Source organism: Vulpes lagopus, chromosome 1, assembly GCF_018345385.1.
Source record: "Vulpes lagopus strain Blue_001 chromosome 1, ASM1834538v1, whole genome shotgun sequence".
Taxonomy (NCBI): Eukaryota; Metazoa; Chordata; class Mammalia; order Carnivora; family Canidae; genus Vulpes; species Vulpes lagopus.
The window spans coordinates 158,556,901-158,583,571 of record NC_054824.1 but is presented as its reverse complement, the minus strand read 5'-3'; the positions used below and the strand labels follow the sequence as shown (position 1 = coordinate 158,583,571).

At 38.4% G+C, this 26,671-nt stretch overlaps 1 protein-coding gene and 1 long non-coding RNA gene across 5 annotated transcripts in view; one reads left to right on the top strand and one right to left on the bottom strand.

The window, feature by feature from the left end:
• LOC121489722 overlaps nt 1–9,778 on the top strand; it is a 23,808-nt gene extending 14,030 nt beyond the window's left edge. Inside the window, exons 2-3 of the long non-coding RNA XR_005987398.1 lie at nt 9,198–9,311; nt 9,648–9,778. This is a non-coding gene — a long non-coding RNA (uncharacterized LOC121489722). The remainder of the gene's footprint in view (nt 1–9,197; nt 9,312–9,647) is intronic.
• Nucleotides 1,039–26,671, bottom strand: FMO2 (flavin containing dimethylaniline monoxygenase 2). 4 transcript variants are annotated; one of them, XM_041752930.1, is made up of 9 exons: nt 26,566–26,671; nt 25,812–25,949; nt 14,653–14,841; nt 12,301–12,463; nt 9,660–9,802; nt 9,109–9,308; nt 6,590–6,945; nt 4,429–4,501; nt 1,039–3,434 (listed from the first exon to the last, which is right to left on the bottom strand). In XM_041752930.1, exons 1-9 carry the CDS (start codon nt 26,638–26,640, stop codon nt 3,083–3,085), a joined length of 1,689 nt encoding a protein of 562 aa, XP_041608864.1. In that variant the 5' UTR covers nt 26,641–26,671; the 3' UTR covers nt 1,039–3,082. The 4 variants fall into 4 exon arrangements, with proteins under 4 accessions (XP_041608864.1, XP_041608872.1, XP_041608883.1 ...); XM_041752938.1 differs by lacking the exon at nt 26,566–26,671 and having other exon boundaries at nt 25,808–25,939; XM_041752956.1 differs by lacking the exons at nt 1,039–3,434; nt 4,429–4,501 and having other exon boundaries at nt 6,819–6,945; nt 9,073–9,308.

Genomic DNA, 26,671 nt, shown 5'->3' with positions numbered 1-26,671 from the left:
CAGGAATAGAAAAAGTCATGGACTGATCTCTAAAGTAGGTTTTCTTTTTTTTGGAGACATATCAAACCAATGTCTCAAATTTAATGTGCACAGGAATCTTCTAGGAAGCTTGTCAAGATTGGAGATTCCAGCAGAGACTCTCATTCAGTAGGTCTGAATTATTACTGCACTTATATTTAAAACTGCACTTCTGTAAGCTCTCCGAGATATTCTGAGGCATATATTCTGTGGGTCATGGTTTGGAACAAACTAACCTAGGTGGTTTGTCTGGGATATTTTCCTGATTCAGGGTGTATAGAGGCAGAAGAAGAAACTTGAATGTGTCATCCTTAGTCAATCTCAGAGTCTGGAAATGAACTATTTATGTTTTTTTAAAAATAGAATAGTTGGAAAGATTTCAATAGGTCAACCTTTTTCTATAATTTTCAAGGCTATATATAATAATAATAATTCTGTCGGGATCCCTGGGTGGCGCAGCGGTTTGGCGCCTGCCTTTGGCCCAGGGCGCGATCCTGGAGACCCGGGATCGAATCCCACATCAGGCTCCCGGTGCATGGAGCCTGCTTCTCCCTCCGCCTGTGTCTCTGCCTCTCTCTCTCTCTGTGACTATCATAAATAAATAAAAAAAATTAAAAAAAATTAAAAAAAAATAATTCTGTCCTAATGGAGCTATTTTCCTCCACTGATTCAGTATCAACCTGACACTTGTTTCCCAATCTAGTCCACTGTAGCAGTAGGATAATAACCATAGTTAGTTCCCTGGGTAGTGAGAATGATGAATGAGGCAAGTTATGAAAAATAATTAGGACAAGGGTCTGGATATTACAAAGTAGGGATAGGCAAACTTACTCTATGAAGGGCCAGATAGTAAATATTTTAGGTCTTGTGAGTCACACTGTTTTTGTTGCAACTACTTACCTCTGCCATTATAGCTTGCAAGCAGCCACAGACCATAAATGTATTTTGTGGCTGTGTTCCAATAAAACTTTATTTACAGAAATATGTAGTGCTCTGCATTTAATCCACAGACAACAGTTCACCTGTTCTAGCCATACAGGCTTTAAATTTATTATTATTATCAATATTATTTTTATCAATAATAAAATGGCTTTCTGTATCATATTGCAAGCCATATATTGCAAGCCATAATGGCTGGCAAATAATTTTAATAATTAGCAAAGTATTCAGTTTTTAATCAAGAAGTATATATACCATCTGCAATTTTTTCAAAGAAAACTGCCCATAGGACAATGAAAAATTATTTTGCATTTCAATAAAAATAAAGCTTCCACTGACAGATTGCCATTACATTGCTCTGGATACTTCAGGGACAAATCCAGGCCGAAGTGAAGGATAGTGTCCACACAGACTTTGGAAGAGTAAGAAGAGAAATTTGCTTAAATCTCTAATCTCTGACTTTTTCCCTCTTCAAAAGGCCTTGGGCTTAGGGCATAGCTTATTTCCCAAAGCGCAGTTCATGGAGAGAATGACTGTAGTAGACTGATAAACCAAATGTTTATTATGTTGCTCAATATCTGTTGATGTTGAATTGCTTGTATCTTTTTTAGATTTCAGTTCCAAGAATATATGTCTCCTGACAAACTGCTATGCTTCCTTTTATCAAATGACAGAGATTACATATTGTTTCACTTTTTGCATTGGTTATTTTTAAGGTTAGAGCTAAATACAAGGCTAAATTATTATAATGCTTTTCATCTACTTGGGACATATACTTCTTCCTTGATGCTTGTTTTTTCAAAATGCCAATGAGTATCTTAAATGTTCTTGTATAGGTTTTCTTTCTTTTTTCTTTTTTTTTAAAAAATATTTATTTATTTATTCATGAGAAACACACAGAGAGAGGCAGAGAGGCAGAGGGAGAAGCAGGCTCCATGCAGGGAGCCTGATGTGGGACTTGATCCCAGATCTCCAGGATCACTCCCTGGGCTGAAGGCAGCGCTAAACCGCTGAGCCACCCAGGCCGCCCCCTTGTATAGGTTTTCATTGTAAATTCCTTCAAATGCTTTTTAGATCTGGCTGGTCTATAAAACAAGTATTATGAATACAATTAATTGATTATATTTGCAAGAAGAATACTGTTATCTGTATTAAGTTCTTCCAAAAGCAACATATATATGATTACAAATATAATAAACTGTTAATAAGTACCTTATCAATAATAAGGGTTTTTGTAAATAAGTATATTCTGGGTAAAGGTTATGATCTGCAGTTCTAGAATCAAGCAAAACTGGGTTCCAATCCCAGCTCCATGACAAGACAAGCTGTATGGTCTTGGGCATGTTACACAACTGCTCTGAGTCTCAGTTTCATCATCTGTAAAATGGGTAGAATAGCCTCACACATCTTGGAGAATTATTGTGAGATTTAAAAGAAGTTAATACATATGATGTGCATTTAGCACAATGTCTGGTCTATGATAAGTACTAAGTATGTATATAGCTGTTTTGGTATGTTTATAGCTGTGTTTCTATCAAAATGTAAGAAATGTGGCTATTGGTTTAGCTTTCACCAGGAAGCTCAGGAGTCTGCCTGATCATTGCCATCAATTTCTGAGTCTAGCTTCTCATTTTTTATGCCAGGACTTTTGAGTGATTCCTTGCTAACCAAATGGAGCATGACCTAATGCCTGAGAGCTTTGTTACCAAATACAGTCCAAGTAAGAAGACTATCAAGAACATCATGCAGGAGTTTAAATATTTACCCACCATTGGAATTTTCCAATGTTTTCAACCATGGAGCTTGTTTTTTCTTCTGCATATTTCTTTTTTTTTTTCCACACAGCCCTCTTCCATGGGGGCTGGCAGTATGTAGCCAGTGCTATTTAATTGTCCTTTTGGAGAATCTGGTGAACTTGAAGGAAAAGTGAAACGGCAAAGAACTTTCATGACACCATTTTGGTGTTTTACCCTGACCTAATTCTTCGAATTCTCTACAGCAACCTCTCTCTGCTCCTCCCAACTCTGAAATATAGAATCTAGATTTTGTATTTTTTCTTTTTTAGTTTTTTTTTTCTTTTTTAAGAGGAACTGACTGACACTAAAGTCAGCTTTATGCTGATGGATTAGAACCATTGAAGCTGAAAAAAAAAGGCCACAACAATAGCGAGAAGCCCCAGAATTTTCAACAGGAAGGAAATAGGGAAATCACTTGAAGCTTTTGGTGCCCGTGTCTTTAAAGGCTTCAGTATCCTTTGTTTCTGGGTGAGGATGGCACTCCTGGCCCCCTTCCACTGCCCGGGCCCAATGAGGCGGTACTGGTAGGAGTTGCAGGGTCCGAAGTAGAGCTTCACAGCAAGTTTGGGGTCTTTTAACAAGAGAGACAGGAGGTCTGGCTTCGCACCTATCTCTAAGGCAAGCTCGTCCAAGTAGTCAACATAATTGGTCTGCAGTGTCTGGCTCAGGCTCTTTCCAAACCTTAATGAAGAAAGTGCAAAAGGGTAGATTCACAAAATGTTCTAAGTTACATAAGAACAGTAGATGCTCGATAGATGTTGGAACAATGAAGGGATGAATGAGTAAATGAGGTTTGAATCAACCTCTGGTGGAAGGTGTGAGCTTATTCCTTCCGAAGGCTTAGATCTCAGATTGAGAGTAGGCTGTAAAATAAATAGCCATGAATTCATGGAAGTTCTAGGGATGTGACAAAGTTTATGACCATGATTATTATTTGATATTTAGTAAGTGGCTTCAGTTCTCTAGGCAAGTACAAATTAGTCAAGCTGCAAAAATTCATGAGCTAACACAGATGAAAGCTTAGCTGAGTGTCTTGCTTAGTATTTGCTTGTTAAATTATTAAAGCAGTTGGCACTCTGGCTGGCATATAAGAGCTGCTCAATAAATGTTAGATTAATTAGAATTTGACCATGAGACATCTCCTATGTGTGATGTCAGGCCCCCAAGTCTACTGTCCAAGGGTGCATGATCACTATTGCACCCCATTCTATCCTATCACAAAGCATACATCTACTTTCATCTCACACCAACTCCTAATTTACTTTGATAGGACATCCCCCAGCTAGCTTTTCAGAGACACTTGGGCCACTATCACTACTGCTGTTCTCATCCCATTTCCCCTCTCCCCACAGAGAGTGGGCAGCCTGAGAAGATAAGGAATCTAACACGGGCATCATACAAAACTGAAATAAAATTAAGTCCAAAAAAAGTCCTGATTTGGTAAAAATTCTATCTTCATATAGTTGGTTCTTAAACTAGTATGTATATAAATCACCTAGGGAGAACATAAAAGCACAAATTTCTAGTTTCATCCTGAGGTTCCAATTCAGTTAGTCCGGGTTGTGATCCAGGAACTTGCATTTTTAAGAAATGGCTAAATAGGTTTTGAGGGTAGTTAGGTCACTATACTTTGAGAAACACTGCTTTATGTAAAGAATTAAAGAAAAATTCTTACAGATCTATTCTTTTTTCATTCCTCTTGATAATGTCCGCCATCATAGTGCTCCCTGAGGGCAAGGTACACAAGCCTAGAAATAAAAGGCTGGATTGAGTAGTGGGTTTGATTCAATATCATTGCTTTTTATAGTAGTTGATTCCTACAATTAAACTCTGGCTATTTACCCATGTTATGCCAGTCAGGACTGCAGTGTTGTTGGACTCCAGGGTGTGCCTCTCTTATTGAGTTCTATGTTATGCTGCCCTCAAGGGGAGCATGGGCTACAGCATGAACTCTGAGAGGGAGGGAGTGAAAAAAGAGGCTAGAGAAGGAAGGTCAGCCTGAAGAGCTGGAAGCCTTGCCAGGTGGCTTGAGCTCTATTCTGAATGTGATGGGAAGCCATGGGAGGGTTTTCTGCAGGTGGTAACAAGATCAGATTTGCTCTTTAGAAAGATCCTTCTAGCTGGTGAATTTTGGAAAATGGGCTCTAGGTAAGTGAGTTTAAAGGAAGTGAGACCAGTTAAGAGGCTGTTGAAGTAAACCTGGTGGGGGTGAAGTGGAGCAGTGGGGACAGAGAAGGTAGATTAATGCAGGAGTTATTACTGTGTGCTTATGATTCCATCCCTGTCTACAGGTATTCTCAGACATGTTGAAGTGGTCCATTTCCTCTAGATACAGCTAGTTATCAGACATACTAGAGTCAATGAGATAAAAACCGAGCCCATCACTGAAGCCGTCCTGGTCGGACTTGCATCTTCTTCCACATATTCCTCTCTCTATTCAGAGCCCTGCTGTCCATCCAGTTCCCATGGCCTGAGATCTGCAAGTCATCTGTGACTCCTCCCTACTCCTCTCAGATGCTCTACATTCAGCCGATCATTCTGTCCTGCAGATTTTATCCCTAACTATTTCTCACATTTCTATTGTCTTCTCCACTTTGTCTCTTTGCCTGGCTCAGCTACATCATGTGTCAGCAGAGCCTTGCAGTGTAGTGGCCTTCTCACTGATCTCAGAGACCCCATTCTTTTCTCATTTCAAATCTGTCTTCCACACTAATGCTGAAATAATCTATTGAAAATGTAAATCTGATAATGCTTATTCCTTGCTTACCTTTCATTGGGTCCTCTGGCTGAAGAGCTTTTTAAAATGGAGATTCTAGGTCTGTCCCTAGGCCAGACTTAACCAGAGTCCCCAAAGGTCCACCAGATGATTTTATGTGTGGCCAGATGTGGAAAGAGCCAACTTATGTTTTATATTGTAAGCTTCTTAGCATGTCTTCCAAGGCTCCCATGTCCTGGCTCTTCTCCTGAAAGAATGATCTCTCACCCCTCTCTGCCTCACATGTCATGTTCTGGGAATGTCAAATAACTTGTATTTCTCCATATCCATCATGCCTCTATGCTTTGGTTAAAGTGATTCCTTTTTTCTGCATCTGAGAAAACTGGTCATCTAGCAAGTTTTCCTGGACCATATGCCCTCCTTTATTCCACTCTGCTACTGCAAAGCACCCTTGTCTTCTTCTCATGTACTCCATGCATCCCTCTACAAAGCATTTGTCTTAATACCTGGAAATAATCTGTTTAAATTGCTCTCTATCCTACCAGGTTCCATCACAAGGGTAGGTATTCAATGAGTTTTGTTTGAGCTGAATTGAACCCTGGGGTCAGGGAGATAATAGCCTTCTGAGGAATGTAAAGTGCTATATAGCTACTTAGACAGAAACTTTTCAATAACTTTATAACTTTGTAAGGATCTGTGAGACTGAGATTCTTAATGTATTAAGAGTTAATTTGGAGTTATTGTATGGGTCTCTAGATTTGCACAGAGGAATTTATAAACATCACATAGGTAAAACCATGAGTCATGGAACTTTTGCTTCTCAACTATTCTCTCATGATTCCAGGAAAGGATATGTACTTAGTTTTATGATAATTGAAATTCTCTGAACTTTCTAATATTTTAAAGAGATGATTGTAGATCTTTATTATAATTATTGTTATTATTTTATCTCTGTATTTGTTATTGTGCAAATTCTCCACTAATTTTTTAGCATGTTAATTTCTCAAGCGCAGCCTAAGGTTGGCAAATTTCTTACTGGCAATGCCCATACCTAAACTCGTTATTGAGCAAACTCCATCAGGAATAACACCCTCAGCCCCTCACTTGCCCATTCACATACCTTTGAAGACCCTGGTAGCCCAACGAGCTTGAAGTTCAACAGTTGGGAAAATGGAACCTAGGGGCTGGATGAGACCAATGCACGCCAGAGTGGACTTCTCCAGGTGAGGAGGGAACATGTATTTATACAGCGAGACCATTTTATCCTCTACTTTAACAAGTGAATCTTCAAGGAAGGGAAAAGAGAAAGTATATCCTGTTGCAAAGACAATGACATCAATCCCTTCCTCCACTGTTCCGTCTTCAAAGATGGCAGAAGTTTCTGTGAGCTCTTTCACTTTTGGTTTCACCTTGATGGTTCCATAGAGTATACGACTTGGAAGATCATCATTTAGTACCGGTTCTTTCATAAGATATCTGAAATGCCCAGAAGAAAACTCTTAGAGGGAACATCTAATGAAGAATCTTGAAACTCTCTTGATATTTTATGGGGTTGGCTCTTTGAATAAAGAAGTTTCTCAAATATCCATAAAACTTTCTAACTTGATTAGTTGGCCTACCCCAAACTTTACTATCTGACTTCATTTGTGACTTCATTCACAAATCTCTCCCCTCAACACAGAAGAGAAAACATGTAGGTGATGTAGGTAAAAAGACATTTCATAAAAGGAGGCATCCCCAAGGGCTTAAATACCAGTACCTATGGTCAATCCCTGAATATTCTAGTCATTGTCATCCCATTGATGTTTCCACTATTGTTTTATGATATCTACCTTTAATTATCTTGTTGCTCCATTTAATCTCTATCTGATCATAAATTTAAATTAGAAAGGAAAATTTTGTTAAATCCCCATTAGTTTTGAAAGTCTTATTAAGGGACCAGTATAAGGACCAGTCAGTGTAAAATCTAATGCATAAAGTTAAGTTTGGGGGTATTTGTTGATTCCAAATATCCATGGAGTTTCTGTATGTCATAGCATGGGTGATAAGGTCTGGTTGTATTTCTGAAATTCCCATTTTTGTAGATTTGAGAACCATTTTTTTTTAAAAGACAATACATGCCTCATGTATCAGATCTCAGAACTAAGCAGTCACATGGCATTTGTTGAAAGATTCCAAAGTTCTTCTGTTTTTGTATTTTTTAAAGGGAAGGAGCCTGTTATCAACTAAAGAAAAATAAACATACTGTTTTCTTGTGTTTATAAGATAAGTGATATGTAACTTTGAGCTTAGTAGAGATTTATTTTTTGGCAAAGAGATGATGAATATGTTCTCAAAAGCTGCTCATGGGAAGAACCCTTATGGTGTACAGAATTAGCAAAGCATGAGTTATCACATGGAGAATTCAGAACACATTTCCCACCACACCCCTTTGAAAGGAAGATTGCAATCTCTTAAAGCAGTCTTTTCCACTGTTGGACAGCTTTGGGTATTAGGGACTTCTTCCTATAATCCAAGTTCTGCTTTCTGGAGTAGCTCATAATATTTATTTTTTTTAACTTGTTTTTTTTTTAATTCAAGTATAATTAGCATACAGTGTTATAATAGTTTCAGATGTACAATATAGTGATTCAACAATTCTATACACTTCTCAATACTCATCAAGATAAGTGTACTCTTAATTCTTTTTGTCTCTTACATCCATCCCTCCTCTCACCTCCTCTCTGGTAACCATCGGTTTATTCTCTGTATTCGAGAGTCTGTTTTGTTTGTTTGCTTGTTTCTTTTATTTCTTAAATTCCATGCATGAATCAAATCATATGGTATTTGTCTTTCTCTGACTTATTTCACTTAGCATATATCCTCTAGGCCCATCCATGTTGTTTCAAGTGGCAAGATTTCATTTCTTTTTTTATGGCTGAGTAATCCAATTCAAAATGGGCAGAAGACCTGAATAGAGATGTTTTTCTGAGGAAGACACAGTTGGCTAACAGACACATGAAAAGATGTTCGACATCACTACTTATCAGGGAAAGACAAATTAAAACCACAATGAGATATTATTTTACACCTGTCAGAATACTAAAACCAAAAAACACAAGGAATAACAAGTATTGGTGAGGATGTGTAGAAAAAGGAACCCTAATGCACTGTTGGTGGAATTGCAAACTGGTGCAGCCACTGTGGAAAACAGTGTGCAGGTTCATCAAAAAATTAAAAATAGAATTTAAATGACCCAGTAATTACACTACTAGGTATTTACCCAAAGAAAATGAAAACACTGATTTGAAAAGACATATGCATCCCCATGTTCATTGCAGCATTACTTACAATAGCTAAAATATGGCAGCAATCTAATTGTTCATCAACTGATGAATGGATACAAAAGATGTGGTACAAAATGGAATATTACTCAGCCATAAAAAAGTTCAAAATATTTATACCTCATCTTCTTAAGTATTTAATTTTTAAAAGATATACAGAACAAATTTGGAATTCAAATTCCAGGATGTCTATGATACTCATACTCTTAGGTTGTAGTTTGAAATACCATGTTAGCAATTTGGCTCTTTATAAAGAGGTACCTCTGACAACCTTGCTTACCAATGAGTATACCATAAAAAAGCAAAAGAACTCTACTTGTTTTGCGGCTCAAGACCATAATTTTCATGGTTGAACCACCGATCCATCTGCTGTTCCATAATCCATTTTCGAATTGTTTGTGGCAGGACATTTCGGAGCATGGACCTAAACCGGCTGTGGAACACCATGTCCCAGGGATAACCATCTTCAGAGATACGGCTCATGACCCAGGAGCCATGTCTGGTGCTGATAAATACCTGGTAAGCAAACAGGAATGCTGTTTAAATCAAGGCATTGTCCCTTTAGGGAGGAATCTACTGTGTAGATGACATACCACATGTATGGCTCAGAGAAGTAAAAGACTTGCTCTAGGTTACATCGCTGATAAGTAGCAGGGCTGGGAGGTAAACCTTGGCTTCCTGACTTCCAGATTTTTTATGATACCACACTGTAGTAACCAAATAACCAACCAATCAACCAACTAACCAACCGACCAACCAACCAACCAATTAATGAGTAATGAAGCATTGGTATATGGCTGGGATTTTCCAATATACCCCTCCTCCTTTCTCTCCTTCATGGTACAAAATAAGCAGAGAGCATCGCACCTGAGCAGCCTTCTTACTCAACTCAACGGCAATATCTGAGGCTGAGTTCCCTAGTCCAATCACCAGGATATGTTTCCCCTCAAATCCCTCTGGGTGCTTGTATTGGCGGCTATGGAAATACTGGCCTTTGAACCTCTCGATACCTTCAAGGAGAAGAAGAGAGAAGTCCATGAACTATGTTAATTTCAATAAAAGTGCATTAACAGCTTTTCTTTTTCCAGAGTCAATTATTTGTTTTGCCTCTTCCCTCTTAGGACAGTTACAATGGCAAGGCTGATTGGCAAACTCAAAGCATAAAGTATATGAGAAATGTTAGGGTATACATATGGAACAGGACCAAAAGAGTTGATTTCAGAGCCTGCAGCTTTCATATTTATTTAAAAAAGTAAAATTTTTTTTTTTTGTGTGTGTGTGTGTTAAATGGTTTTGATGATTAGAGCAGAGACAGATGCTGGCTTCCAACTACTCATTATCTAATTTTGGACTGTATGATGGTACTTTATTTTTTTAAAAAGAATTTATTTATTTATTGATGAGAAACACAGAGAGAGGGGTAGAGGCACAGGCAGAGGGAGAAGCAGGCTCCCCAGGGGGAGCCCGATGTGGGACTCGATCCCAGGACCTCAGGATCACACCTGAGCCAAAGGCAAATGCTCAACCTCTGAGCCACCCAGGTGCCCCTACAATGATAGTTTAATATCACATAGCACATGTATTCTTTTAAGTGTTGTTGGACATATTGCGAAGTGCTTTTATTATAGTTGTGTAATAATTAATATATCATTCTTATTTTGCAAAAGCAAATGAAAATTAAAATAAAGAAAAACCAGGCACATAGAATTTGAAGGTTGGTTTCCACAGTGCAGTGAGTCAGTAACTTACTGGATAAGCCATTTTGAAGATAAGTCTGTCTCTTTCCCGGGAAAATATGACTTTATTAAAGTATTTGTCTTTGATGGTGAGTGGCTTGAAAGAACCTTTAGGTCATTAGTTCACCAAGTGTGGTCATTTGGCCAGCATTATTAGTTGGAACCTGGGAACTTGTTGGAAATGCAAATTCTCAGCTTCATGATGCCATATCTGCCGAGTTGGAAGTGTCAGAGATGGGGCCTAGCAAGTTGTGGTTTTAAAAGCCCTCCAAGTGATTATTTTTGAGAATCACTGCTTTAGGGTAGAAGATCTCATGCCTGGCTACATATTAAAATCATTTGAGCAATCCCTAATTGATCTAGGCCTACCTATACCAATTGAACTTTTGAAGGTCATTAGGATATTAGAAGTTCCACAGGTGGTTTGAAGTGAGGCTTGGACTGTGAACCACTGTATTAGATGTTTCCCTGAGGGTCTTGAGAAGGAAGTGTGCTCTCTGAGGGAAGGGGCTGGGAGGTACCAGGACAGACACGTGTGGGGTTCCATTGTCTGCACTCCTCTCCTCTGCTCTCTCTGTACCCATCATGGTCCTGTAGGAGCACTTATTCCCAGGGAATCCTCTCAATAACCCTGTCTATAGGCCTGGCTCTGAGGAAAAGTCTCCAAGGACACAACAAAGTAACAGTGTTTGGCAGGATAGATAAAGGCCAAGATAGATATACATGGCTATGAGGGCCTCTCCAACAGAGAACCCCTCTGTTGGGTGAAAATTCTCTGGAATTCTGGGGAAGATTTACTAACTTCGGAGGAAGTAGGCTGAAGTCCCTGTGTCATGAAGACCCAAAGAGGTCAATAGAAACAAAGTTGAAATGTGGAGACTTTCATCTTTATAGCTCTATCCAGATCTTATTGTTATGCCCAGTTGCAGTAGTTAATGCTGCTTGTCAATCCAATCTGCATATAAAATGCCTGGACACTGTAGGGAAGCAATCACCTCAAATGTGTCTCCCTGGAATGTGGATTATTTTAGGCTAATAATTTTTAAGAAACAGAAGGCTCAGAAAAGCCTTTGACTTCCCTCCTAACTGCCTAAAAGAATTTAGATGGAGGACCTGCTCTAGGAAGGGAGCTGACACCGTGGATAACTACAGTATAATATGAACTAGGTGAGGTAGATAGGGAGGAACTTATCAAAGTCTGTTTGTTAATACTCCTCTCTGTGTCTCATTCTTTCTGAGTGGCCCAGTAAACATGAGTTTACCGAACATTTACCCTTTTTCATCTTCCTGTGAATTGTCTTCCTTCCCTTTATAGTCCCCAACCCCTACCCCCTTCTCATTAGCTCAGAATGACACACAAGCCTCAATTGCCTGACTGCCTGTTGGCCTCATATTCTTATCGAGTCGCTGTATGCGTTATTTTATTTAAAAATTAAAAAAATATTTTATTTATTTGAGAGAGAGAGAGAGAGAAAAGGAAAGAGAGAGAGGACATGAGGGAGAAGGGGCAGAGGAAGAGGGAGAGGCAGACTTCACTGAGTAGGGAGCCTGAGGAGGGGCTTGATCCCAGGACTCCGGGATCATGACCTGAGCCAAAGGCAGACTCTTAACTGACTGAGCCACCCAGACACACTTGAATTTTACTTTTTCCTAGTGGTCTGTTTCATGTTAATTTAACTCAGACTAGCCAAAAGAATGTTGAAGTATAGAGGAAAGTTTTTCTTCCCCAACGACACCTACTCTGAAAGGCTGGGAATCTCCAGAGGTCTCACCTGGAAATGACTCCAGTGGGATGTGAGGGAGGATGTGATGGCCACTGCAAACCATAACTGCATCAAAGACAGCACTTTGCTTCTTGCTGTTCCTCTCAGTAACAACTTCCCATTGGCCAGAGGATGAAAAATCCGGGTGTTTTTTCACACTAAGGACTGTTGTCTTGAATGAACACAGAGAAGGCATCACTGAGCATTACTCTGGCATAACAAGGGCTTCACCCAGTACCTTGGGAGTGGGAATAGTTAGAGTGCAATGTGTGACTCTAGGTTCCATTTGAATCCCCAGTTCAAGCCACTTAAGGCAAAGACTGTTAAGTGTCCCCTTCTCATTCTTCTTTGGCAGGGAGCTACCAAGAATATGGTGCTTAGCCATGGGAATCAGTCTGTTAAGGACTGAATAAGGACTTGAGAGAGACACATAAAAGAAAGACAAAATCTGAGCAAGATATGGAACAGATCTTCATCATACAAATGATCACACAGTATTATTAAGAAACTTCTATGTGCCTACCACTGTGCAGACTCTGTATTAGAGAAGATACTTCATGTGAGGCACCTTGCATAGCGTCTGGCACATTGTCAGAATCCCATTAATGGGAATTGAGGTTGTTTCAACTAAAAAAAATATATAGACCATTAGTGTAAAGCTTGTGAAAAGACTATAAGATGTCTGGGTATTTTTGGGTGAGAGTGAACATTTCAGATTTGCAGTTTAGGATAGTAGATTAGCTAAAGTACTGTAAATTATTGCTATTCAAAATGTGATTTAAGAACCAACATCTTCAGAGGTTATTAGAAATCCAATGGAGACTTTTACAGGTTGAGTGGGGCCCTAACATCTTATGGCTTATATCAACTCAGAGACCAATAATGGAAATGAGTGTTCCTAACCCCTCTCTAACTTCCAGGAAACCCAACAGCAGTAACACAATAAATAAGCTCTCTTGCAAGTTTAACCCGATCTTTCAAAGAACAGATTATATAAATTACATACCATAGCAGGGCAATATATCTATTAAATAAATTGGTAGTCAAGTGGACAAATACCTATAAAAGCTTCTGGTATAAAAAATATCTGTTATTCATAGGATGGATCCACCAGGAAATGAGGAAAACTACATTAGATGCATTTTTAAAAGACTTTTAAAAAATTTATTAATGAGAGACACAGAGAGAGGCAGAGACTTAGGCAGAGGGATAAGCAGACTTCCTGCAGGGAGCCTGATGCAGGACTCAATCCCAGGACTCCCGGATCATGCCCTGAGCCAAAAGCAGATGCTCAACCACTGAGCCACTCAGGCATCCGCATTAGATGCATTTTAATGGTATTTACAAATATAGATTTCCACCCACAATCAGCTATTATAAATCAATATAATACAAACCTAGAACAAAACTGAAATTGCTGAGAAAATGAGATGTGTTACAAAAAATAAGCTCTACTAACAGTTATTTATTCAGAGATAAAAGTTAATTTTATTTCTTAAGCACAGTTACTAGTTTTCAGAGTGTAGGTTATTGATAAAAATTCAGCATGTTTAGTGAGAATATTGTTTTCTTCTTGTTGATTATTTGTTTTGGAAGGAGCATAGGAAAGATAGTTCTAATTGTTTTTCAAAAAAGATCCAGCCATCCTGATGTTGTTAGAGAAAGTATCATGCCCCCCAACAAAATACAAAAAATAGTTTCTACAGGCCTATGAAATAAATGAATGGAGAACTGTGAGCTTATTTTGTACATTTTTCTCAGAAATTCTATTTCTACAGAGAAAATCCAAAAATGAAATAGTTTGAGTTTTTTCTTCTGTCCTCTGAAGGGAAATGAGGCTAAGAGCCTGCAGTAGTTTAGATATTAGTATAAGTACAGTTTCATCATCAATATCATCATTATTCAAACCTTAAATTTTAACAGGCAATTTTCCTCTTCTGCCAGTGTGTATAAATCTATAATATCAGGGGTAGTGACAGTACTTTTTGGGTTTTGTATCATGTTCTTATCTTTCAGTAAAGAATTGGATTGGAATACTTTGTTTTATTCACAATTTATTTTTTCTTTAAGATTTTATTTATTCATGAGACGCACACACACACACACACACACACAGGGACAGAGAGGGAGAGAGAGAGAGAGGCAGAGACGCAGGCAGAGGGAGAAGATGGCTCCATGTAGGGGTCCCGATGCGGGACTCGATTCCGGGACTCCAGGATCACGCCCTGGGCTGAAAGCAGGCACTAAACTGCTGAGCCACCCAGGGATCCCCCACAATTTTTTTCATTACCAGAGTAACTTTTCTATTTAAGTGTGAGCTGAAAATATTTAGAGAAAACCATTCTACCCAAAATACAATACCTGGAACTGGATATATTTTAGAAGATCAAACTTTCTGGCAAAAATCCGGAAATACTCCAGGAGCTTAGAATTGTGCAGGAAGTTTGGAAAGTCCTCAGGCATTGGAAAGTCACTAAAACAGGACATTTCTTTGCTGGTGTTGGTGATGACAGATTGATAGATACTTGCTTGGCCATCTTCAACATTTTCCTAAAAAATCAAATCAAAAAGGGTGAGAATCATCTTACATTTAAAACAATTCCTTGATGTTTTATTCCTCTTCCAAATCTAACCCTTGGGTGATGTGTTCATCTTTCATTGCTATAGAATGACTGCAGTGTCTGGGTGATGAGGTGCAGTCTCTACTCCTGCATCCTGTGTGATAGGGTCTACTTGGGGCTCTCCACTGTTGCTCCCTGGCCAGGCTATTGTCATTGGTGGGATTGGGAGTGGGGACAATCCTCCTTTTGGCACATTGCAGGATATTCAGTATTCCCATTCTCTATCTATTTAGTGCCAGCCATTGTGATGATTAGCCCCATTCTGAAAATCCCCCTGGGGAGGCTATCCCCACCTTCCACTTCTTTGAGAACCAATGAACTCTGGAGCACTGGTCAGAAAACATAAGGGAGAATTTCAATTAAAATGAAGACTTCTAGGGGCAGGTAGTTTTCACATCTTAATTTGAATACCCCACTTCATTTTATGCTTAATGCAAATCAACCTTCCTCAAGTGATAAAAGTGAACAGCACTTGTACCAATCAAATCTTAAACTTAAATCTAAATGTTAGCAAGTATGTTTTGATAAAACTGGAGGTAGCACATGCTATGGTTCAGTTTGTAGTTGCCTCTAAGCACTCTGCATACAGATAATGTTCTTTATCTTAAATTTTATAAGTACAGTGATTCAATGTTTCTGAAATCAGCATGTTATCAAAGAGGCTTGCATAAGAAAATTTAAATAATGCCACCCAGGAAGTCCTCAATAAATGCTTCTGCATATGCAAAGACTAAAGTGTAATCCAGGCCAAGTATCTTTGCTCAATGTTAGGGTGCAGTATAAAGAAAGGGAAGGGTTGCAGGAACTCATAAATTTTTCTTAAAGATTTATTTATTTATGATAGACATAGAGAAAGAGAGGCAGAGACACAGGCAGAGGGAGAAGCAGGCTCCATGCCGGGAGCCCGACGTGGGACTCGATCCCGGGACTCCAGGATCGCGCCCTGGGCCAAAGGCAGGCGCTAAACTGCTGAGCCACCCAGGGATCCCAGGAACTCATAAATTAATCGGAATATGTTACTCTATGTTACATAAACAGCACGTATCTTTTCCACAGAATAGTAAATAAAGGAAAGGTAATACTCTAGTCCTACCACCATAATAAATCAATTGCTTATGTTTCTCTCTCATCATTATTCATAAAAAATCATTATGTTCCTGCCAAATTCTTAGATCAAGGCTCCTTAGATTTTTGGCAGCAGTGAAGGAGGCAGCCAGGACTAGCACAAAGAGCCTGGTCTATGGAGTTAGACATCCCTCTTTAGACTGTGCGGGTCAGGATCAGTCAGTGCACTGAATTTCCATCTTCTCATCTGTAAAATAGGGATGTATTGATGCTCGATTGTTATTGTCTGTGTTATGAAGGAAGCTACAAGCTTCAGTCATGCCATTGGTTACAGCTCCTTGTTCACTGTGGTACTAGGAAGGAAGCAAGGGTAGCATCTTGGACACCAAAGTAACAGACACGAGCACATTCACCATCACACCTGAATTTTCTGTACAAGAAGTTGTGTTTGATTTCAAAGACTTACAAAAGAGTAAACTGTGGAATATCGCATCTTTTTTTATCAGCAAAACTCTTTATGTGCATTGGGCTTCACTGAATATCAGGATTATTAATACCAATATGAGTTACTAAAACTAAAACAATGTGTTTAGATGATGTTATTTAAGAGTAGTATGTAGAATACTTGCTAACCTAAGTCTATGTTTATAAGGATCCTCCCCCTCATACATTCCTTCTATCTCTCTTTCTTGTTCATTCACTCATCCATTCATTCATTCATGCCTACTAGAGACCAGGAGTCAAATGCCATTTTGAATGTGAATATGACTGATGAATTTAACTTCTCTAGTCCTGAATCAAGATTCAGATGATACTGTTGTTAAAGTTTCAGGTGGCTTAATAAAAGCTAGTCAGATTAGGGTCAGCCAGCTTTCTAGGTGATTAGATTTTGGTGTGTGGTGTTAACTGTGTGTAAGTGTTTGAATGCTAAAGGAGTTTGTATTAGAACATGAAGTAGTTTCTGTCTCATACATCAAGATACAATGACCCTGAACTCTGGATGAATAAATAATGGTGTTTTAATGTTCAAATACTAGCTTCATATTGCATAATACTAGAGTCAAACTGATACGTAAACTATTTCTGGATGTTTCAACATGGTTAAGTACAATGTCCTTGGTAAGATAAAGTATCTGACTTTCTTATCCAACCAAATTCTCAAACTTGGAAATACAGTTGACCTCCTAACAACATGGGGTTGAAATGCGTGGGTCCACTTATACTCAGATGTTTTACTGTATAATACTTAGGATTTTCTTAATGACATTTTCTTTTCTCTAGCTTGCTTTAGTGTAAGAATATTGTATGTAACAATATATAACCTACAAAGTATGTGTTAATTGACTGTTTATGTTATCAGTAGGGCTTCTGGTCAACAGTAGGCTATTAGTAGTTATGTTCTGGGAGACCCAAAAGTTATACATAGATTTTTGGCTGTGCAGGGGTCAGCACCCCAACCTCTGTGATGTTTAATGGTCAACTATATTTCAGGAGGCAAAGAAACACCAATTTTTTTTCCTCAAGACCAGATAATTTTATAAGTGGTACAGAGTAGAGTTAAACGTGAGAACCCTGGAGTCAGACTGGGTTGATATCCTGATTCTACCACCTTTAATGGCTTTATAGATGGGCAAATTATATGTCAATTTCCTCAGTTTATCCTATAAAATGGGGTTCATTAATAATTATAACATTGATCAATTGTTATCAGGCTGAGATTAAAGTGCTTAACACCACACCTGTCTTTAAATAAGTGTCTTTAAGACTTTAGAGTCTTGAGTTCAAGCCACATGTTTGCCTCTGTTGCTACTATTATAGGTCATGAGGGTTAATCTTACTAAACCAGTCATAGATTTGAAATAGCTAAACTAAGATTGTTATACTATACCTTGCACATTAGTGTTATCAAGCACCAATAAAGTGGCTATGGAATGTGGTTGGCTCCCCTGTCAGGTCAATTTTTATTTTTTTAAAGATCTTATTTATTTATTTGAGAGAAAGAGAGAGAGAGAATGAATAGAGGGAGAGTGAGAGGGAGAAGCAGACTCCCACTGAGCAGGGAGCCTCCTGCGGGGTTCAGTTTCAGGTATCTGAGATTATGACCCAAGCTGAAGGCTTAACTGACTGAGCCACCCAGGCACCCCTGTCAGGTCAATTTTAAGGGCACCTAAGGTGATGAGAAGAACTAGTTCTGATGCTTGAGCTCCTACAGTAATTTCAGAGTCTGGGCAAGACTCTTCTTTGGGAGTTATACTGGTGTAATCTGTCAACAATTGATGATGATGTCACAATTTTTTCCTGAAGATCAAGTAATAATATTTATTATGGTTGATTGGTATACCGCTGTCAAAAAAAGCTTTGTTTTTACATGTGCTTCTTCCTATGTTAGCTGAAGCAGATGTCTATGTATTTAGACAAATCTGGGTGAAACTGGTTTTTGCTGAAACTTATAAAGGGAGAATAATTCTATTAAAAAACAAAATACATATCAAGTATCTCTCCTGTCCAAGCTCTGAGCTTGGAGTTAAGGACAAGATGCAAACAGGACACAGTTCCTATCTCTAGGGACCTTATTATTACATTGAATAAAAATGCATTCGGGATTTGAGGATGGATAGAGACAGATTAAGATAGGAGGCTTTTCTGTCAACCAAGACAGAGACAGAAGACACAGCTTTCAAAACAGATGAATGTAACATATATTTATTTAAAATACAAGCAGTGCCAGGGACACCTGGGTGGCTCAGTTAGTTAGTGTCTGCCTCTTGATTTCAATTCAGGTCTTGATATCAGAGTCTTGAGTTCAAGCCTCGTTTTGGGCTCCACACTGGGTGTGGAGGCCACTTAAAAAAAAAAAAATCCAAGCAGTGCTTAAAAATTATATTTAAGCACAAATACTGATAAATAATCTGAATTTCCTAACAGATAGAATTTGCTACAATTTTTCTGTTTAAGATAAATCATCATATGATAAATTATTTTCTTAATATAGAATTTTCTGAATGTCAGAAGACTATGTAGCAAAATCAAATTAGTTCAGACAGCACTGATTTAGAATTTACAATCTTTTGATCAAAGGTTAGAGGGAAGTTACTCTTTGACTCTATAAAAATAAAAAGGTTATAAAAACTAATCTAAGTTTAAGAAAGATTATAAGGGTAATATTTAATCTGCCAGAAAGAGCAAGCTTATAGAGTGAAAACAGATTCACTTATTATGAATGGGAATTACAAAAACTTATAAATTGGTCATTTTCATTGTGAAGCATTTTTAAAAAAGATTTTATGCATTTATTACACACACAGACACACACACACACACACACACACACAGAGATTGTGTACCAGCAGGGAGAGCAGCAGAGGGAGAGGGAGAAGCTGAGCTTCTCCTGCTGAGCAGGAAGCCCAGTAAGGGGCTGGATCCCAGGACCCCGGGATCATGACCTGAGCCAAAGGCAGATGCCCAACTGACTGAGCCACCCAGGCACTGCTCCTGTGAAGCATTATAATATTGACCTCTACCAATCAATAATTTGTTCTCATGGCTAGTTACTCTAAGCAGTTGGAAATAGTAAAATTGTGTTTCTTTCAAAATATTCTGTCAATTCTCACTCATACGTGGAATTTAAGAAACAAAACAGAGGATCATGGGGAAGGGAGAGAAAAATAAAACAAGATGAAATCAGAGAGGGAGACAAACCATAAGAGACTCTTAACCATAGGAAACAAACTGAGGGTTGTTGGAGGGTAGGGGGTGGGGGAATGGAGTAACTGGATGATATGCTATATGTTAATTAATTGAATTTAAATAAAAAAATAATTCTATCATTCCAAATTTTTACTCTTTCAGGTGGACTTTATATCTATATCCTCTTGAAATGAATGTGACTAAAACTACTTTTATGTTCTTGTCCTATAGACAGGGGCAAAATTGTGGTTCCCAAATGTCATTCAGTGGACTAGTTGCATTATAAGAATTCAGGGGAGCTTTGAAATATATAACCTCTGAGTAGATCTGGTTTGGGCCCAGATATCTGTATTTTAGAAGTGCTCCTTGCACATGAACTGGGAACCACTATGTTTATTAGACTGTCATTGCATTCTGTTGTCTTTCCATTACACTGATATTTCCCTAGATCTCTGGCTTTGATCAATGATAATAAAATGAGAGAAAGGCAGTCATCTCTTCTGGAGAAAAAGTGGCTGTTTGTTCTAAACCAGTGAAGAGGAACAGAATTTGCCACCCTAGAATATATCTATTTGGGATGGGGATTATTTTAAACTGGCTATTTTTAAGAAACAGCAAACTTAGGGGAAGCTCTGAAAACTGAGTAGAAGTTACCCCCTCCCCTTTTTAAAAAAATATTTTTTATGTATTCATTCGTGAGAGACACACAGAGAGAGAAAGAGAGGCAGAAACACAGGCAGAGGGAGAAGCAGGCTCCATGCAGGGAGCCCGACGAGGGACTTGATTCCAGGACTCCAGGATCACGCCCTGGGCTGAAGGTAGGCACTAAACCACTGAGCCAGCCAGGGATCCAGAAGGTACCCTTTTGTAAGAGATATTGACATGTAGAAGGGAAATAACTTGTAAGAGTGTCTCCCTGGAGGTACCAGGATGAAGGGGATGAGTCAATGTCTAGAAACTTCTACCAAAGGAGAAGGCAGTGACTTAAATATGCACAACAACCTTACCCTTACTGCTTTTCCTGGTCACCTCTGGTAACTGACTCCCCACCCTCAACTTCTTCTCTTGTCTTTAGCTGAAGGTGGTATTTAAGGTGATAACTACTTCAGGGATTTGCTCAGTTTTTCTGGGTGTCTCCCATGTACATAATTGATAATATATGTTATTAAATGTTTGTACCTTTTATCCTGTTACTCTGTCTTATATCAGTTTATTAGGCCAGCCAAAGAACCTAGAAGGGAAGGGGGGAAAACTTTTCTGCCCTTACATTAGTCCTGTATAATGTTAAACTTTAAGTGATCAGTATGTGCTGTTTAGAAGAACAAGTCGTTTGGGGCACCTGGGTGGCTCATTCGGTTAAATATCTGACTCTTGATTTCAGCTCAGGTCATGATCTCAGGGTCATGAGGTCAAGCCCCTCATGGGGCTTCTCACTGAGCATGGGGCCCACTTAAGATTCCCTCTCCTTCTCCCTCTGCCCCTCCCGTCTTGACCTCTCTCTCTTTCTATTAAAAAAAAAAAAAAAAGAACAGGCCACTTGAAACAGAAGAAAGACTGAGCCATAGGAAAGACAGAAGTGCATGTTTGGATCAGTGCAGAGACGGTGTCATGTGGGAAGTTCCATTTGGAAATACCTTATGTGTCTGTTTCACATTTTTATCTCCCTATTTTCAACATTTGAGTCAAAAACTTTGATGGAGATAAATATAGGTGATCAAATTTGTGTATATCCAAAGCATAGAATTGGAAGAATTGAAAAAGAATTGACAGAATTGAAATTTCAAATAAACATTTCTTGACCAAGGACAAAACCAACTAAATACTATTTAACATGCACAAATGTGAATTCCTATCAATAGGATTAAAAATTCAGTTTCAAAAGGATAGAGTGATAGTGACCCAGATCATCAGTGGTTCTAATAAAAAAGGTTCAGAACTTTTAATTGATCCCAAAATTAGTGAAAATGATTGGAGTTAGGTGAGAAAAAGTCTGATAGAGAACCTACTTATGTTTCAATATTGTGGCTAGTTTTAAGACCTGTCGATTGCCATTTATTAGTCACTAATGGTAAGCCACTTCCCTTTGGTTTTCTTATATTTAAGTTGAAATTAATAATAAGTAATGTAAAAGAGGATTTTAAGTATAAAATGAGACAAATCATGTGAATATAATTATATGAATGATAGCTTTAGTTTTGCAAATGCAAAACAAGCTAATACAACACAAAATTTATTTTAATAAGGTGGACTGTCCAGGCCAAGTGTAGCATAAGTCATGGTGGGCAACTGTTAGACCAATTGGTTGTAAATTCTTCGAGAGAAGTGACTGTGTCTGATTCATTCCCCATTATCTAAGCAACGCTAAGTACCTCTTTGGTTCTGAAAAATATATATGTTGTAAAGATAAATTGGTTTGGAATATTGGTTTTGGAATATCTTGGGGGCGTCACATTTTAAGAGAGAAAGTGAAATTTCAGATCCAATCTACAGGAAGGAAACCAAGATGGAGAGACATTTAAAGAATATTATGTGAAGATTAATTAAAAGATTATATAAAGATTATATGAATATTGAGTACATGTAGCTGGGAAAAGATATATTTATATCCAAATGTAAAAAAAAAATAAACAAAAAGTGATGTATATTGGTAACTTTCCTATGCACACAGGTATTAGGAATGATGAAGGAGGCAGAGCTGGTTAGTGGCTAGAGGAAGAGTATGCTTTCCTCTCTTAACGCCTCAGTAAGATGATCAAATGTACACTCAGGAATCTTATAGACCTTCATTTTTGTGCTTTTTCCACCATCCTGGACGATTTGTTAATTCCAAAACTTAGCATCCTCTTCATTTGTCCATGAGGATAATCATAATACCTACTGAAGGGGTTCAGGACAGGCCCCCCACACCGCCAAATGTACCACTTTGTCATGTGGATTATTTTGACCTGAAGGCACTTGAGACTCTATTGGCTCAAGAGAAACTTTTGTTCTCCTTTAACACAGAAGAATCTGAATTGGGAGTATTTCCTAGAATAAGGGTTATTAACAGAGATAAATTTTATCTGCGTGACCTATCAGAATGAGTCTACTTTTCCTATCACCCCATGAAGTTCATTTCTTTACTCTGAAGTCCCAGAACCGTACCCCCTTCTCCTTAGTTCAGAATGACATATATACCTCATTTTGCCTGACTGTCTTTAGAATTTCCATGTCTATGTGAATAGCACACGCCTATTAAACTTGATTTTCTCCTGTTAATCTTATGTCAATTTGATTCTTAGTCCAGCTAGAAGGGCTGTTGAGGGTACAGGGGTTCTTGCTCCCTGACACTACATTTTAGGAGTATTGTGAAGAAAAAATAAGATGACGCATGGCAAGTACTTCTCCACTGGGGAAAAGTGCTAAAAATACGTTAATTACCCGCCTTACCCATGTTCCAAAACTGCCACTAGGGGGTGCTGGAAAACCTTTTGAAAGAATTCAGCATCCTCTTAGCTGGGTAGGAGCAAGGATTCTCAAATTTTGTTTTAACTTGTCAGCACTAAGTATGTTAAGTGACCTTAGAAGAATTGTGTGTAAATACAGAAATGAAAGAATAACCTATTTTCCAAATTGATTCTGGATGGTAGAGTAGTGAAGTGGCAAAGACTGAGAGGTGAGGAGGGGGGAGTGGGTGTGGCAGCTCGCAGCATCCCTTTCAGTACCATCTCTCTTTGGCAACTCAGTCTGTTGGTAATCAAGACTTTCACATGGCCCCATTAGCTGCCTGGGAAATTTTGCATACTGTAAGTTTCACACTGGAGAGAGACTATTTGTCTTTTTTGGGTTTAGGAAATTGTTTATGTTTCTCTATTAAATATAGTTTTGAGAGGTTTGAAATGTGATATTGTGACAGGTTTCAAGAAATTATATACTTAAGGATTTTATATCTAATAAGGTTTAATTAATTCAAATTGTAATCTTTTCTTTTTGAACCCATAGGAAGGTATCTCTAGTTCTGAAATGTTAGACACTGGGAACTGGGAATAGGATAGCAGGAAAAATATTCTGGGGCAGAAAAAATACTTCCTGGAATTCATCAAATCATATTTTTGACAGACCACTCAAAATAACTCACCTCTTCTGTTGCCAAATTGATGATAATCAAGTAAGGGACATTTGACTTTTTTATCTTAAGTCCCAAATTAGTATAAAACAGTAACATATTTATTATTAAATATAAATTTGTGGGCAGCCCTGGTGGCTTAGCGGTTTAATGCCGCATTCTGCCCAGGCCATGATTCTGGAGACCCTGGATCAAGTCCCATGTCAGGCTCCCTGCATGGAGCCTGCTTCTCCCTCTGCCTGTCTCTCTCTCTAATAAATAAATTAAAAATCTTTTAAAAAAATATAAATTTGTTATAACTTCACATTCTTCCTTAGGTCAAAAAATCCACCCAAGGAGGGAAAACCCAATGGAATCTATATGATCACCTAGAGTTGTTCACCTAGAGTGAACAGCAACAACAAAAAACATCTTTGGTTAAGACAGGAATGACTACCTTATTATATCACCCTTTCAAGAAAAGCTATAATGTTTCTAATGATTAGTTGTTAGTAAGAAATGAATGTGATTCAAGCTGTTTTTCCAGATTCTTCTCTGCAAGTTACCTGTCTTATATAAGGATCAACATCTCTATCATTAGCTCTGATTGTGTTTGCATAGTTGAATGAATAGATTTTTTAATTTGGTATTTGTGCAATTAGTTTGCCAAATTTGTTTCATCATAGGATTCATTTGGGATGCCTATTAAATATAGATTCCCTCCCTCAGATTTTGATTCAGTAAGTCTGGTCTGGTGTTGCGTATCTTTATTTTATTTATTTAGTGGTAAGTATCTTTACAAAACCCTCAAGGTGTGTCTCATAGTCATGTGCATTTGAGAAACCTAAGATTCGAAAATCCATTTTGGCATAAAATTTGGTTCAAACTCACAAAGCACATGTGCTAGATGTAGAGTTTTCCCCCTAACTGATCAGCTTGTAGGCAGAGCCCTTTAGATGGTCTCTGCTGATGTCAGAGTCTGCTTTTAGTGTATTCAAACCTTTTGCTTCTGTCTGGAGTGTTCTCACCTGTCTGAGCCCTCCCTTAGATGTACCTGATACACATCCTAAAGTTGTTGCTCTGGAGTTCTGAGCTGGGACTTTTGTTTAAACTTTTTGAGTGAAAATGCAAGTTAGGGCACGGTTATAAGTAGGACATTAGTTGTTAAGAAGTCATAGAGACCTGGGTTTGAATGTTAGTTCCTCCAGCATGACTATGATGAAATTACGTAACCTCCCTCAGTTTCTGTTTGCTAGTGCAAAAAATATATAGTTATTGCAGCCAACATTTATTGTGCTCTAAGTTCTTTGCATGAATTAGCTCTCTTAATCTCCAAACAGCACCGTGAAATAATTAGACCTTTCTATTATTATTTCAGTTACACTTAGAAATCTAAGACACAGGGATGTAAATCACTTGCCCAAGATCTCACACTGAGGAGGTGGCAAGCTAGTAATTAAACTCAGAAGACTATGGGAGGGAATAATTATGAATCTATATAGCTGTTTACATATCTTTCTAATATTCATGTAAAAGCTGATGAATGGATAGCATTATCAATAATATAGTTTGGCTAGTAGAATGAATTGAGTGAATATATTTAATAATGTCATTAAAGAGTTCCTCAGCAGTTACTTTACAGTATCATTAGTAAAGCTAAACAAACCAACATGGTTCATTTGTCAGAGAAAAATTAAGTCAGTAGTAATAAGAGCACACTCTCTGAAAAAGCATCTGCTCAATGAGTGGAACAGAAGTGGCATCTTGAAAAGAATCCCCATCACTTCTATTTTGTAATATGTTCTCCGATATTAGTATATTGCTCTGAGAATCACAAGAATGTAGGCTGCAAGACAGCGTCAAGATCCATAAGAAAAGGTCCTTTGCATGCCTGGGTTGACCATCTGGGTTAGGATAGTAATGATCTGGGAGAGATGACAGCTTATTTCTTTAGTTCCTGTGTAGCTGCATGAAATAAGTTTGATCAAAGTTGCTTAGAAAATCCCTCAATAAGACCCATCTGTAGGCACAATCTGTTCAAGAAACATGAAGATCCCACCTACTTTGAACCTCCACAGCCCTCCAATATCTTCAGTCTGCTCAAAGCAAGTGGGCTCCAGTCCCTCATCCACACAGCACTTCAGAGAGACCAGGCCACTGACTCCCGCTCCAATCACTGCCACCTTCTTTGCCATGGTGTCCTGTCAATGAATTTATCAATTAGTACTACTTCACTGGGACAAGAGGTAGGAAATCCCTCATCGTGTGGTCAGTAATCAGCTTTATTTGTATTTTTTTAAAAAGATTTTATTAGGGAGCACATGAGAAGGGGGAAGGGCAGAGGGAGGATAAGCAAACAGGGATGCCTGGGTGCCCCAGTCAGTAAACCCTCTGTCTTCAGCTCAGGTCATGATCTCATGATCTTGGGGTCATGGAATTAGGCCCCCCTGTTGGGCTCCCTGCTGAGTGGGGAGTCTGCTTCTCCCTTTTCCTCTGCCTCTCCCCCTACTCATTCTCTGTCTTTTAAATAAGTAAATAAAATCTTTAAAAAATGCCAAACAATTTATTATTATTATTTTTTAAGTAGGCTCCACACCCAGCATGAAGCCCAGCACAGGGCTTGAACTTGAGACCCTGAGATCAAGATCTGAGCTGAGATCAGAAGTCAGACATTTAACCAGCTGAGCCACTCAGGTGCCCCTAAGGATGCCAAAAAATTTAATAATATAGTACTAAGTATATGAGCCAAATCTCATTACATTCTTTAGAGTGCTGAGCTTTTCCTTTTCAGCTACCATCCCCAGCTATTATCCTTACCTTCGTTTTGCCTTTTGGTGCTGTCTCTTTGACACAATGGTTTTCTCTGTTGGCTGTGGGCTGGGACACAATCATAAGTACTTTAAGAGTTGGAGGAGGCTGTGAG